This window comes from Astatotilapia calliptera, chromosome 19 (assembly GCF_964374335.1).
Source record: "Astatotilapia calliptera chromosome 19, fAstCal68.1, whole genome shotgun sequence".
Classification (NCBI taxonomy): Eukaryota; Metazoa; Chordata; class Actinopteri; order Cichliformes; family Cichlidae; genus Astatotilapia; species Astatotilapia calliptera.
This window is the reverse complement of record NC_137440.1, coordinates 9,054,286-9,069,672: the sequence shown is the minus strand read 5'-3', so window position 1 is coordinate 9,069,672 and position 15,387 is coordinate 9,054,286. Positions and strand designations below refer to the sequence as shown.

Genomic DNA, 15,387 nt, shown 5'->3' with positions numbered 1-15,387 from the left:
CATCTTAAACACTTCTCTTTCAACTGCTGCTGTGTCCACAGAGTTTGCTCTACAGCCATCATTTTACCCTCAAAACGTTGCCATCGTTGTTCTCTTTCCAACACCGTGTCTTTCAAAGCTCAGAGATGTAAACCTATAAAACTGTGTGGATCCAAGTGGAGGGACCACATTTTAGTCATTCAGTGATTCAAAGAATATGACATTTTAATATTCATTCAGATAAATTTCCTTTTCTCATTTCTTAGGTTTTTCTAATTTACATTTTAAACATTTTCAGCTATTTTCCAACTTCTTCTTTGTGAACATCAACTTTCAAAAGTTCTGCACTTTTGTTTCCAGGTACTCTGTATTTTCCAGCTCATTCAACATTTTTAGCTTAATATTCAGTCATTAATTCATTTCAGTGCATACATTCAGATTCAAGAATTTACACTGCAGTTTCTTCAGAAAATTCACACAGTATACATGGTTATGCTGAGGATATGTCGGCCAGTTTCCACTGGAAATGCCTTTTGGTTAAACTGTCAGCAAGGAATTTGCACTGTTACATTTTTATATAACTTTAATGCACATAAAAAACAGCTGCTTGTTTAAGTGAAAATACATTGATGGGGTTTTTTGCACTAATAAAGTTGTGGAGTTGTAAAGTATTTTGTCTAGTGTCAATTATATCGTTATCGCAAATTTTCAAATATATATCGTGATAAATATTTTTGGTCATATCACCCTGCTCTAGGAGGAACAACACCATGAAGTCCAAAGAACACACCAGACAGGTCAGGGATAAAGTTATTGAAAAATTTAAAGCATGCTTAGGCTACAATAAGATTTCCCAAGCCTTGAACATCCCACGGAGCACTGTTCAAGCCATCATTCAGAAATGGAAGGAGTATGGCACAACTGTAAACCTACCAAGACAAGGCCGTCCACCTAAACTCACAGGCCGAACAAGGAGAACGCTGATCAGAAATGCAGCCAAGAGGCCCATGGTGACTCTGGACGAGCTGTAGAGATCTACAGCTCAGGTGGGGGAATCTGTCCATAGGACAACTATTAGTCGTGCACTGCACAAATTTGGCCTTTATGGAAGAGTGGCAAGAAGAAAGCCATTGTTAACTAGGGCTGCCACAAACGATTATTTTGATAGTCGACTAGTCACCGATTATTTTTGGGATTAGTCGACTAATCAGATCATCATCCATTGGACGTAAAACTACAGCTTATTGCACCAGCAGCATCTGCTCTTATATAGCTATCATTAGCTTACAGCTTTAAGTGTTTAAGGTATGTGCTAACTAAAAATAAAGACAAGATGATAGTTTATTAAATTTTAATGAAATTCAGATTGTTTTGGTGAAGTTTAATAAACTCCTTGCTATCTAAAATATAACAGGACACCGGAGTAAATTCTGGAGCATCTCACACTTCTGATAATCAGCTGTCTGCTTGACATTTATTCAGCTGTGTAAAAGCTATAACTTTAACCTCAGCCAAACCGATTTACTCAGGAACAAATAAAACACTGAAAAAAGACAAACAATAACATTTTAAGTTATCTAAGTGACTTAAACCCCGAGGCTTTCATTATTATATCTGGAGACTTTAATCATGCCACACTGGATTCTACTCTGGCTGCTTTTCACCAGTTTGTGAATTGTCCCACAAGGAGCAACAGGACAATTGACCTACTGTATGCCAATGTGAGAGATGCATACAGAGCCACCCCCCACTAGGGAAGTCAGACCACAACCTGGTTTACCTACAGCCACAATACACACCCCTCGTCCAAAGGCAGCCTGTCACAACGCGCTCCATCCGGAGATGGACCCCAGAAAAGGAGGATGCTCTCAGAGACTGCTATGACACCACAGACTGGGATGTGCTTCTGAGCCCACATGGTGAAGACATAGTCTTACAGACTACCTCAACTTTTGTGTGGACACGGTCGCCCCTGCTAAGACGGTACGGTGTTATCCTAATAACAAACCGTGGGTAACACAGGAAGTCAAAGCTGTCCTCAACATGAAGAAGAAGGCTTTCAGGAGCAAAGTGAAGGAGGAGATGAAAGCAGCACAGCAGGAGGTGAAACGCTGCCTGAGGGAAGCAAAGGACACCTACAGGAGGAAGGTGGAGCAGAAGTTGGAGAGGAACAATATGAGGGAGGTCTGGAATGGTGTGAAAACCATCACAGGCCACAACACCAAGAAAAGCACAGTGGGGGGGACTGTGGAGAAGGCAAACGAACTCAACAACTTCTTCAACAGGTTTGACCAGCCCACAACCCCCCCACCCTCACCTTCACTACAGAGTCCTCTCCCCACTCTCCTACCTCCCTCGCTTCCCCCCCTTCCTGACACTAAGACACCCCCCTCCTCCAATCCCTCTCTCAGCAGCAAGACATCTTCTCCACCCCCCTCCTCCCAAACATCTCCCCGTGTCACAGTGGATCAGGTCAGGAGACAACTGAGGAAGCTTCGCCCCAGAAAGGCAGCAGGCCCAGACAAGGTGTGTCCTAGGATGCTAAAGGCATGTGCTGCTGAACTTGGGGAGCCGCTACAACGAGTCTTCAACCTCAGTCTGCGACTGGGGAGAGTGCCCGCCCTATGGAAGACATCCTGCATCGTCCCGGTCCCCAAAAGGAACCGGCCCAATGAGCTGAATGACTTCCGACCGGTGGCACTGACGTCACATCTTATGAAGACTCTAGAGCGGCTCTTCCTCAACCTCCTCCGACCACAGGTACAACATGCCCAGGACCCACTACAGTTTGCATACAAGGCGGGTGTCGGAGTGGAGGATGCCATCCTGTACCTCCTACACAGAGCCCACTCACACCTGGATGGGGGAAAAGGCACGGTCAGGATCCTGTTTCTTGACTTTTCCAGTGCCTTTAATACCATCCGGCCCTGTATGCTTCAGGAAAAACTGAACAGGATGGAGGTGGACCCCTGCCTGGTGGCTTGGATCGCCGACTACCTCACCGACAGGCCACAGTACGTCAGGCTGAAGGACATCACGTCGGACACTGTGGTCAGCAGCACAGGAGCACCACAGGGAACTGTGCTGTCCCCTCTTCTCTTCACCCTGTACACCTCTGACTTCTGCTACAACTCTGAATTATGCCATATTCAGAAGTTTGCACATGACACAGCCATCATGGGGTGTATCTGGGATGATCAGGAAGACGAGTACAGAAGTCTGGTGAGGGACTTTGTCGCATGGAGTCACACAAACCACCTGCAACTCAACACCTCAAAGACTAAGGAACGGTTTGTGGACTTCGGGAGGTCCAGAGAAGGTCCACTGCCGGTTCAGATAGAGGGGGAGGAGGTGGAGGTGGTCAACAAGTACAAGTACCTCGGGCTGTGGGTGGACAATAAACTGGACTGGTCATGCAACACAGAGCACCTGTATAAAAAATCCCAAAGCCGACTGTACTTTCTCAGGAGGCTGAGGTCTTTTAACATCTGCAGGAAGCTCCTGAGGATGTTTTACCAGTCAGTGGTTGCTGGAGTACTTTTCTATGCTGTGGTGTGCTGGGGGAGCAGCACAGCAAAGAGGGACTCATCCAGGCTGGAGAAACTGATCAGGAAGGCTAGCTCTGTGGTCGGCATGAACCTGGACACTCTGGTGACAGTGGCAGAGAAAAGGACACTAAAAAAACTGCTGGACATTATGAACAATGCCAGACATCCTCTGCACACGGCCATTAACAACCAGAAGAGTCTGTTCAGTGACAGGTTGCTTCTCCCCAAGACAAGAACTAACAGACTTAAAAACTCCTTTGTCCCACACGCCATCAAACTGTTTAACTCCTCTCTGGAGGGGAGAGGGAGGGGAAACAGGAGGACAAAGGAGGACAAAGGAGGGGGGAACAACTAAGCTGTAGTGCCTCTTCACCTCACTGTGCAATACCTTTAGTGCAATACTTTTGTTAATAGTCAATGGTGCAAATAGACCTCAATACTTGAAATGTGCAATTCACTTGTATTTTTATTTTTATTCCTATTTATTCTATTTATCCCCTTCATATATTTTATTTATATTTGTCTCTGTATTTATATATGTGTGTGTATATATATATATAATATTCTGTAACTCTGTAACTTCTGTCGGTGCTGTGCTTTTGGAAACCGAATTTCCCAGAGGAACCCACCCGAGGGATTAATAAAGTTTTATCTTATCTTATCTTATATATCATGTTTAACCTGAGTAGTGAAAGACTGCGGTGGGTTTGAAAATGATTAGCCGGGAGTCCGGTGTTCTCACGGCTCTAGTGAGCCTTGCCCCGGCTCGCTATCAAGCTAGTGGGTAACAGACGTCTCTGAAAAGGTCGGAGCGCTTTTGAAAATATGTGGTGTCTTGATAAACTGAGCAGGTATTTGAGGTTTACACAGCTACATTCTCGCCTGAACATATGTTAAACGTTTATTTTGTGACCCAGAAAGAATAATAAGAGTAACATTAAAACTAACTAGCTGCCGCCATTGTTGGAAACTGAGCAGGGCCGCGCTATGAATTCTGGGACACAGCTGCTTCTTCTTCTTCTTCTTCTTCGGGGTTTAATGGCAGCTGGCATCCTTGTACATGCAGTGCTACCATCTTCTGTTTCAGTCCGTTATTACACTCTTAAAACCTACTGCTTATTCCTGCGTCTTTTGGGATCTTACAAAGCTTCAAACGACACGTCGACTGTTAAATCAGTCGTCGACGATTTTGATAGTCGACGTAATCATGACTAGTCGACGAATCGTGGCAGCCCTACTGTTAACAGCAAACCATAAGAAGTCCCATTTGCAGTTTGCCACAAGCCATGTGGGGGACACAGCAAACATGTGGAAGAAGGTGCTCTGGTCAGATGAGACCAAAATGGAACTTTTTGGCCATAATGCAAAACGCTATGTGTGGCAGAAAACTAACACTGCACATGACTCTGAACACACCATCCCCACTGTCAGATATGGTGGTGGCAGCATCATGCTCTGGGGGTGCTTCTCTTCAGCAGGGACAGGGAAGTTGGTCAGAGTTGATGGGAAGATGGATGGAGCCAAATACAGAGCAGTCTTGGAAGAAAACCTCTTGGAGTCTGCAAAAGACTTGAGACTGGGACAGAGCTCACCTTCCAGCAGGACAACGACCCTAAACATAAAGCCAGGGCAACAATGGAATGGTTTAAAACAAAACATATCCATGTGTTAGACTGGCCCAGTCAAAGTCCAGATCTAAATCCAATCGAAAATCTGTGGCAAGATCTGAAAACTGCTGTTCATTAATGCTGTCCATCTAATCTGACTGAGCTGGAGTTTTTTTGCAAAGAAGAATGAACAAAGATTTCAGTCTGTAGATGTGCAAAGCTGGTAGAGACATACACTAAAAGACTGGCAGCTGTAACTGCAGCAAAAGGTGGTTCTACAAAGTATTGACTCAGGGGGCTGAATAATTACGCACACTCCACTTTGCAGTTATTTATTTGTAAAAAATGTTTGGAATCATGTATGATTTTTGTTCCACTTCTCACGTGTGCACCACTTTGTGTTGGTCTTTCACGTGGAATTCCAATAACATTGATTTTGGCTGTAATGTGACAAAATGTGGGAAAGTTCAAGGGGGCCGAATACTTTTGCAAGCCACTGTAGTTACTTCTTCAAAAAAGTAACTGAGTTATGCAAACAAAGTTTTTTGCAGCTGTTTACCTAAAAATGCAGCCAAGGCGCTTTTTAAATAAACATTTCAAACTATTTACAGAACAATCAGCTGTTCTGCATCTGATCTGATGCCACACAAATTATTTGTGCCACTCCAAAAAATAATTTCTGTCCACTATGGGATGAAGGAGAACAACAGCCTGATACCTGCAGGCCTGACAACAGCAGATGTATCACTGCTGTAACACCTGTAACATTCAGCAGTCGCCTCATTGTTCTGACTACACTACACACTAACTACACAAGATTTGTGCTAAACGTCGCAATTTTTATAAAAACGCCATTTTTACCGTTTCCTCCCGCAGTAAATATAAACAACGACAGTATTCAGGAAGAAAACCAAACATTGCAGATATTTTTATCATAACTCTGGTTTTACGTGGCCGATCAACACAATTTAAAAACTGGTATAAAGTCCACACTTTTCTGTCAATTGTTCCGTCTGTCCTGCTCACATCTCCAATGGTTGTACACGTTGTCATTAACGTGGCTTCACTCCACATCAGCCGCTTTGCTCGCTAAAACACCGGTGTCGGCACATAAGGACGCTGTCATAGCCTGACAACCACGTTGATTAACTGCATATATACGAATGTGAATCGCATCATTGGCTGGACTATGGAATAAGGTGGCATCGTTCTGATCCCATACGGGAGCAGCCAGTCACTCACTGACTCACACTGAAGAACAGAATTGTGAACGTATTAATTTTAATTTCAATTCAGGTTAGATTTATTTTTTTGTGCGCAACACAGATTTTCTGTGTGCAGAGACTGTGCCAGCAGTGCGCAATTGCGCACACGCGCCACTTAGAGGGAACATTGAACACAAGGCCCGGGGACCAGAACTGGCCCATCACAGAGTTTTGCAAAGTGTGAGTACAGTAACACATAACCGCAATACAGCAACGCAGTACAAAAGCTGCAGTGTTTATTTTAATTTCCATGTGAGCTTTAAGAGCAGCAGCCTGAACCAAGAAAAGGAAAATGATTAAAGTGTAGTTTCTGATTTAATTTACAGATAAATAGAGTTTGTGTCTGCCCCACTGAGCTGCAGAGCAGACTGGCTCAGGCACACGCGCCGATTTAAATCCTGAGATTATTTTAGAAAACTCATTTATGATGCTGCAGATTAATGAAAATTAACTCTGCGTCCTGAGATGTTTTATGATCTGCTGTTACAATAATAATGAAAAGAAACCTCAGTGTTTCCACTGTCTGAGGAGACTGCTGTGACTTATTATGGTGACTCGTTTCTATTTGGCTCATTTTCCATCAGTAGACACAGCTGGTCAGTCTGTCTCTGTAGCACACAAACACAGACAGCAGGGGGCGCCACTTCTCTTAAATCACCTGAGGACTCAGTTTGGTCTCAAAGAAGAAAACATACAATTTACTTTACTGATCAACTTTGGTTTTATTGTCTTTCTAAAAAGTCCTAAAATAATAGAAAAAAAAAAACCCCCAAAAAAGATGCCATCAGGTTAGGACACACCTCCTTCCTGAACAAGGTCATCCAACATGGCTGCTTCAGTCTGACACCCTATCCCCAACACACCAAACAGGAAGTAATAAAAACAAAAAACAACCCAAAAAAAGCATGAAAAGCAGAAAATAAGGAACAAAAGCTCCGCCCATTTGGACTGACGGGTCTGATTGGTCCAGAGCGAGCAGTAAATGACAGGTTAATAAAACAAACCCCACACCTGATCTAAAAACGGAGAAAATTAAAGAGAAACACATTATACAATAAAAAAAATTACATTATAAAGCCTGTGGGGCGGGGCCTGAAACTGGAGGGGCAGAGCCCTGAATCTAAAGAGGAAGGGCCAGAAGGTCTCAGGAGGCCAAAGGCTTGTTGGCATTCAGTGGAGAGGACGAATCCTGTAGGAGAAGAAAAACACAGTGAGACTGTCCCACCTGAGCAGGTGAGTGCAGATGTGGCCAGGTGTATGTAATTTGAGTCATGCAGTGTCATTAGTACAACTTCCTTAATGCCTCTAAAATCATCACATCCACTGAGACCAAAATCAGTCACATGAGTAGCATGAGCTGACACGGGAACCGTAAAAAACGGAGGTCACATGACCCAGACAGGTATGTGTGCTGCCAAGCATGCTGGGATTTGTGTCCTCACCTCCTTGGTCTGCTTGGCGGTGACCTCATCCTCCTCAGTGGGACACACCTCCATCTTCTCCTCCATCCTGTCGTCCTCGCTCGCTCCTGCCCCCACCTCCATGCCGTGCTCCGCCTCCCACTCCTGCAGCACCTCGTCCAGGTTAAACCTGCGTCTGTAGTTTACTAGGAAGTTCTTCACCTGCACCACCGACTTGTTACCAATCACATCTGAGATGGCTTGGAAGTCCCGCCCATACTTCCTGATGGCTGTGTAGGATTGGACGGGAGGGAGACAGTCATCGACCAATCACTGACTGAGAAGTCTGACAGCAGCCTTCATAGAAGGCTCGAGTTCACATGTCCGCACCTTGATAGGTTATCCAGTTATGATTTTACATGTCTGATCAATCAACCCTGACACTGATAAACAGATGCTTTAAAAAGATGAGAACATCTGTCAGGTGATTTGTTTCAGGTGTTACCTTGGACGGCGAGCAGCTGCTCCTCTGTGGTCCAACGGTTATTGAACTTCTGGTTCACCTGAAACATAAAGAAACATTAGCATCCAGGAACACCAGCAACTGAAAGAGCGCGCTCTTTCAGTTGCTGTGAGTGTATCCTCACTGATTTTCTCTGTGATTTCGATGCTCAGTGAGCGCGCTCAGTGACTTTATTAGTTTGAATAAAGTGATCTGAATCGATCGTCGAAATCACAGAGAAAAATCAGTGAGGATACACTCACTGTGCTGTACTGCATTTGTGTGTTTTTGAACTGCATTTGTGTATTTCTATATTGCGGTTATGTGTTACTGTACTGCGTTGCTGTATTGCGCTGCCATGTTGCTGTGTTATCGCGTTGCCGCGGTTACCTCGGGCAGCCTGAACTCGTCCAGCCCCGAGCTGAGTTTCTCCTTCAGCACGCTGTTGGTCTGTTTGATGGTCTGAATCTGAAACAGAGACTGAGGCTCAGAAACAGGAATGTGATCAAGGTGAGTGCAGGTATCCACGCTGTGCAGATGATCAGGCGTGAAGCCGTTTACCTGTTGCAGCTCGTACAGGTGACCTTTTGTTTAGGTTAGGTTTGTTTGTATTGGCGATAAACGCCATTACCTGACCAGCCCTCTGACTATTTTCAGTCCCTCTGTAGATTTCTGGCGATGGTTGCACCTCCCCGTTCTAGCGTTTCTGTGACCATGGACTCACCTGTCTCTTGATGGAGACGAGCTGCGAGTCGAGCTGTCTGATGAGTCCCTGAGGCGTTGAGGACGACAGAGAAACAACGTCCTGATGGTTCAGAAACATCCCTCTGGGGGGGCGCTTCTTCATCCGCTGGGACGCCTTCCCACCTGTCTGCAGGTGAACAGAGAGAGGCAGCCGCCGTCACCCATCTAACAGACAGGTACGAACATACAGGCTACGGTCTGAGGGTTGCTAAGGTGTTCTTACCTTCAGACCAGAAACTGGTTTCACCTCTGACCTCTCTGAACCTGAGCTCACCTGAAAAGAGTCACACGGGTAAACAACAGCAACAAACAGGTAAACAAACAAGCAAACAAACAAACAAGTAAACACTGAACTTTGTACCTCCTTCTTGTCTTCTTTATTTACGTCCAACTCAGAGTCACTCGGAGGATTTCCATTACCGTCCTCGACTTCATCGTCACTGAAACAGACATTTATATTTACACTCATCGGCCAATCGGGTAGCACCCACACCTGCGCAGGTATCTGCTCACCTGTCGTCTCGCTCTCGTTTGTGTTTCCGAGTCTGGCGGTCCATCAGGCTGGTTTTACTGCGACTCTTCTTCCAAGAGTAATAAAACCGAACCAGGCTGGGCATCGACTTATCAGGTAACTACAGACAGACACAACAAGGAGCTACTGGTCAAACTGCGAGCACTGGTCACAGAGGGAGACTACGACTGCGAGCACTGGTCAAAGGGGGGAAAATGACTGGGAGCACTGGGAGCAGAGAGAGACTAGGACTGGGAGCACTGGTACCATCTGCTGAATGCGGTGGAAGCTCTTCCCGTGGAAGCTGAAGGCCTGCTCGAACAACACGCGGTCCTCCACCGTCCACTCATCGGGGAACGGAGTGAAGTTTGGCAGGTCGGCTAGAGACTTCTCGATGTTGTGTTTGTGCCAGAAGAGCATGCCCAGCGCCTGTGACAGGTGAGACAGGTAAAATGTGGACATTGTAAATACTGAAGGACATTTGGTGTGATGATCTATACGGTCCCTGCAAACGCTGAGCACTTCCTGTGTGTTCAGGCCCTCTAACAGCTGAACATGTGATAGTGGCGTGAAGGCAGTGAGTTTAAAAACACAGGAACTTCAGGTCCACCTGTCTGATATTCCTGAGAGAACTTGAACTTTATTTTACCATCCTGAAAGTGAAGCAAAGTTCTGCAGAGGACTTTGAATTAACAAAGAAAAGCAGATCGGACACTCGGGTCACTGAGTGTGACATCGGTTTGTGCACATGCTCAGATAGTCACATGTTCGCTGCTAAAGCAGGCGCCCTGTTAAAGATGTAATTTATACGTTTTTTTCTCCAAGCCCCTCACCAACTGCAGTCCAACGTGGAGAAGGAGCAGGAAGCCAAAGAGGAGAGAGAAAGGGGCAGCACCACATGATTAGCAGCGACTGAACCTCCAAAATAACACTGTGTTCATAAGTACACCTGTTACTGACTGAGGATGGCAGCGTGAACCAATGTCTAAATATGGCGGCACAAGAGGAATTAAAATAAAAAAAGTGACCAAGTTGTGAACAATTACCTGCTCCATGTTGTAGCCATGCTTCTCTTTGGCGATGGCGATGTACTCGTCCACTGCAACAGAGAAAAAAAAACAAACAAAAAAAAAAACACCCACAAAACGCCATCAGACTCTCATCAGTGCACCATGTTCTCAGGTCAATGAGCCATTTCTTACACTGTGTTTGATTCAGGCAGCTGTTGGGGATCCAAACCAACATCCCCAGGTTCTCCCGGAGATGAGCCGCCCGGGCTACATCTGGAATCACACACACACGTTAATGAGATTATTAATTAATTAGAATGGTTCTCACATCACATTCAATAACTCGATGAGGGATTCATGCTGTAACGGTGCTGGTAGAACGCTGGAGCTGATCAGAAGTTTATCAATAAACTAACTTTGAAAATGGAGCAGCTCCTTCAGAGCCACCAGCCACACCTGTGCAGGCAGAGCTGCTCACCTGTACGACTTTTCAGGTGGTTGTGTGAAGAAGGGTTCAGACTCAGCATCACTGTGAGGATCAACATGAAGTTTAACTCAGAGCTGTTGCTGTGACCAGTTTTCAGGAATCTGGTCAGATTCTGCAGCGATTATTGATGACTGTTATCTGATTATTGAATATTGTCGGTGTGTGAAGTTTGTGACTAAAGTTGAATGTTCTGACTGTGAGGAGGAGCATCGAGCTGCTTCTGCTAAGGAAACAAAAGCTCCTGAAACACAAACGAACCCAGAACCAGAGCCGGACACACATGTGGAGGTGGAACCGGCACGCGGGGACCGGAACCAGCGCCGCGAACTTTACAGCTGGTATTGTTCGAGGCTACTACTCCGCTGCGAGGCTCCCGAGCCAGCCGCAATCTTACCCGGGTCAAAGTCGGGAACCACGGCCTGGTACTGCGGTCCGACCCGCATCCCTCCTCCACCTGCGCGCACACACACACACAGTACTCAGTACAGTACTCAGATTAGTCTCAGCAGCGGCGGCGATGATCGAGGCTACCCACCATGCTCGTCGTCGCTGCTCGAGCCTGAACTTCCTTCTTCCCAGCAGCTGTTGGTACTGGGTCCATTACCGGACAGACTCTTTCCGCCGACGGGCCCTCCTCCCGGGGCTCGGCCTCTCCTCTTGCCCGAAGCCTCTGGGTTCCTCTCCAGCATCGCGGGCATACTAGCAGCTAGCTCAGGCTAACTGTTAGCTTGTTAGCTCAGCCGCTCCACTAACCGAACCGAGCCGCCTGTCGGCCCGGAGCAGAGCGAGAGTCCGGGCCGGGCAGCCGGGGAACGGTTCGGGTTGAAACAGGAACTGTGCTGTGGAAGGTTCCGAGGAAAGAATCGATCCGCTGCAGCTAGGAAAGGCTAACGGCTAACAGCTCACCGAAGAGTCCGAAAAGTTCCGGAACAAAGAGCCCAAACCAGACGAAGCCGGATTAGATCGGAACCGTACAGGGATCCCGAGCCGGACCCAGAGCCGAACCCGCTCCGATCAGCTGATACAAACCAACGAGAGCGATCAGAGAGGCGCGTGCAGGCGGCTCGGTGTGTGTGTGTGTGTGTGAGAGAGAAAGAGAGAGAGAGAGAGCTGCCATCACAGGACATCCGGAACAGCCCTGATCACTGATCAATATTCTGCACAGCTGACCCATAACCGAAAGATCACCGAGCAGTACTCTGGGCAGTATTGATCAGTTTTTAATGATCGCGGTCGATTTCCGCAAGCACCCTGCAATCAGTCAGATGTTTAAATTAAACATTCACAGCAAATCACAGATTGATCAATAATATCCCGTGGGATAATTAAACTCGTTACCACGGAGATTCAATCCACTTGATCTTTCGGATCGTCAATTTAATCCCTTCACTGCTTTAATCCAATTGACTTTTTTTAATCCGTAACAGTTCAGTATCTTATTCAGTATCACGGGAATCTGTCAAAGTTTATCTAGGTGGGAATCCTTTCTTTCTCGGTTCATCGTGACACAAAAACAAACTCAGTTAATTTTAAACTCAAATTCACGATGTTGATTCAAGAAATGTCAAAAAGCCATCAGAGAGGTCAATGAAACAACGATAAAATCTTCAGTCAGAGCTGCTCGATGGTCTGATATTGCCTTCCTGTGCTGTTTATTATTGTGATTATGGTGAGAAACCAAGCAGGCTTTTAGCACACCAACTGAAACCTTCAAAGTATTGATTCCTCTGGCAATCTCGTTTTTAAACCAGTAGCTATTAAAATATTTGTAGAAATGTTTACTCTTCTCTTTATCAGTCTAAATCATTGTCAGAATGACTTTCCTTCAAAATCTTCATATTCCTTCATAGGCTTGATGCACCTCTCAGTCTAGAGCACATTTTCCTTTGAATTAAATCCATGCAAAGTCATGAGGCTCCAGGCCCTGATGGGTTTCCTATTGAGTTTATATATATATATATATATATATATATATATATATATATATATATATATATATATTTTTTGTTTATTTATTTATTTTTTTTAAATATTTAATAATAACTGCCTCCTCTCTGGAACATGGTTCCCTGCCTCCTACATTAACCCGTCTCCAGGCCCCTCTTCTGTGGAACCAGCTTCCAGTTTGGAATCAGGAGACAGACACTATCTCTACTTTTAAGATTAGGCTTCAAACTTTCCTTTTTGCTAAAGCATATAGTTAGGGCTGGACCAGGTGACCCCGAATCCTCCCTAATGCTGGGCTTATGCTGGGCAGACACTGTGCGATTTTTTCAGTCGCGCGATTCAGCTCCTGCTCAAACTGTACGGTTGACTCGCAGGGGTTAGAAGTTCATAGGTCACGATGCAGGGTCTCACACTATACGACCCGATGCTCTGATGCGACCTGAGTGCTCACACTGTGCGTCCATAAAAATGAAGGTTATAACAGAAATTCTACAAGTGACCTATGAACATCTAACCCCTTCGAGTCAACCGTACAGTTTGAGCAGGAGCTGAATCGCGCGACTGAAAAAAAATCGCACAGTGTCTGCCCAGCATTAGTTATGCTGCAATAGACGTACGCTGCTGGGTCACAGCAGATGGCCCCGCCCCTCCCTGAGCCTGGTTCTGTTGGAGGTTTCTTCCTGTTAAAAGGGAGTTTTTCCTTCCCACTGTCACCAAAGTGCTTGCTCATAGGGGGTCATATGATTGTTGGGTTTTTCTCAATATTATTGTACACTGTAAAATCTAATATTGTGCTTAATTAACAAATATTAAGTAGACTGAAGTAAGTTACCAGTACTATTCATTCAAAAAGCTGTTCAACTCAATTTATTTGATTTGTCTTAAATCGGAAAAACGTAGTAAGCTGGAAATGTTGCTTTTCCGTGGTTGAACTAAGTACATTTACCCTATACTGTACTTAGGGTTAGGTAGCTTACAACTCACAGGTCGCCTGCTTTACTCGAGTGTTTGGATTCTCTTTATGTTACTTTTGGAGTTTTATATATAAAACATACAAATTAGTCACCCAGGTGTGGATATAAGTATAACCGAAATGATTAACTAGTTCCTAAATTTTTGATTTGGTTTTTGTTTTTAGACAAAACAAAGAACTAGATTGAGAGACGGCATCTGAGGTCATACAAATGGCCTGAAAATGTCAATAGCACCAGATGAAATGGTCATTTTATTTTGTTTTTATCTCATTTTGTGTAAGTAAATACAAACAACCACAGTTTGCTCTGCATTTATTCAAATATCCCACAAACTGACTGCACAGTCTATAGTGAAGTCTGCAAGTTTTTGGACAGTGAAATTTTCTTTGCTGCCCAAATTATTCTGTAGATCATCAGAATGAAAAGCTCTATTTATTATAGAGCCTAAACGGCTCTATAATAAATAGGATTTAGGGATTAACATAGTTGCCATGGTTTCCACTCTTATCTTATTTGTTGTGTGTGACAGGAAAATTCTGGAGAAGGGGAAAGTCAACCCCTTGCAGGCCAGAAAGTAATGGGACAACTTAAAAACAAACAAACAAACAAAGTATGTATGTGTGTTATCAAGAAGATAATTCATAAGAACACAGGTTGATAAATGTGCAATTACTAAGAGTTGTTGTGGTGTTTTTACTTGCCTGCTGTCATTTTTGATTTCCTCTGCCTTTAGGATTGCAAGTATCCAGACTCAGGAGAGGGGGTCAGTGGGAAGCCCACTGCTGGGTTAGGGTAACCCTTGCCCTCATGGATGAGGTGATAGGACAGAGGCATTCCATTAAGCCTCCTGTCCTAATTTCCTCTCTCCCTGAGGACACTCCAGGGCCAAGCACAGCAGTGGGTGACTAAAACTAGTGATGGCCAAATGAAGCTTTCCGAAGCACTGAAGCTTGTATTGAAAAACGGTTCATTACTCGAAGCTTTTCAACACAGTCCTCTCCGGTGACATCTGGTGGTGAAAATTTTGAAGAGCAGCTTGAATCTGCAAAATAAAACGGACTGCTCAATTATCACTGCTCACTCAAGAGTGGAGTTCTCTCTGATATTGGGCCACCGTTCCGTTGCTTTGAACATGTAATTGGTTTTGTTTTCTCGATTGGTGGGCTGAAAAAAATGTAATGCGTATTTGCGTAATACATTTTGATCAATAAACTTTCCCTATTTAAACATGCACTATGGTGGCCTTTCTTTGCTCATAACTCCTTGATGTTGGTAAATACAATAAGTGAGCAATATATATAATATACATATGATAATGCACAGCACATTATGGAGTATGCCCCTGCTGTGAAGTCCTGCCTCCATCTACTTGTCGTTTAATCACTGGACAGCTGGACAGGTTCATACAAAATA

General features: G+C 44.8%; 1 protein-coding gene and 1 long non-coding RNA gene across 3 annotated transcripts; one reads left to right on the top strand and one right to left on the bottom strand.

The window, feature by feature from the left end:
• Positions 1–7,101: 7,101 nt before the first annotated feature.
• rcor1 (REST corepressor 1) lies at positions 7,102–12,164 on the bottom strand. Of its 2 annotated transcripts, XM_026152371.2 has the most exons (14): positions 11,589–12,153; positions 11,448–11,507; positions 11,045–11,095; positions 10,759–10,839; positions 10,603–10,655; positions 9,824–9,985; positions 9,559–9,677; positions 9,407–9,485; positions 9,269–9,319; positions 9,026–9,172; positions 8,692–8,769; positions 8,305–8,362; positions 7,842–8,089; positions 7,102–7,588 (listed from the first exon to the last, which is right to left on the bottom strand). In XM_026152371.2, exons 1-14 carry the CDS (start codon positions 11,749–11,751, stop codon positions 7,544–7,546), a joined length of 1,395 nt encoding a protein of 464 aa, XP_026008156.2. In that variant the 5' UTR covers positions 11,752–12,153; the 3' UTR covers positions 7,102–7,543. The 2 variants fall into 2 exon arrangements, with proteins under 2 accessions (XP_026008156.2, XP_026008157.2); XM_026152372.2 differs by lacking the exon at positions 11,045–11,095 and having other exon boundaries at positions 11,589–12,164.
• A 2,285-nt stretch (positions 12,165–14,449) lies between these two features.
• On the top strand, positions 14,450–15,205 carry LOC145422312 (uncharacterized). The gene is made up of 2 exons (XR_013903608.1): positions 14,450–14,584; positions 14,708–15,205. It is a non-coding gene; the product is annotated as an uncharacterized LOC145422312 (long non-coding RNA).
• The last annotated feature ends 182 nt before the right edge of the window (positions 15,206–15,387 follow it).

Excerpts from the sequence above, each read along its gene's own strand:
- rcor1 (XM_026152371.2), bottom strand. The coding sequence starts at position 11,751 with ATGCCCGCGATGCTGGAGAGGAACCCAGAGGCTTCGGGCAAGAGGAGA. Across the intron at positions 10,840-11,044 it reads CCACCTGAAAAGTCGTACAG|ATGTAGCCCGGGCGGCTCAT; the intron begins GTGAGCAGCTCT and ends GTGTGATTCCAG. Across the intron at positions 9,173-9,268 it reads AACCAGTTTCTGGTCTGAAG|ACAGGTGGGAAGGCGTCCCA; the intron begins GTAAGAACACCT and ends GTTCACCTGCAG.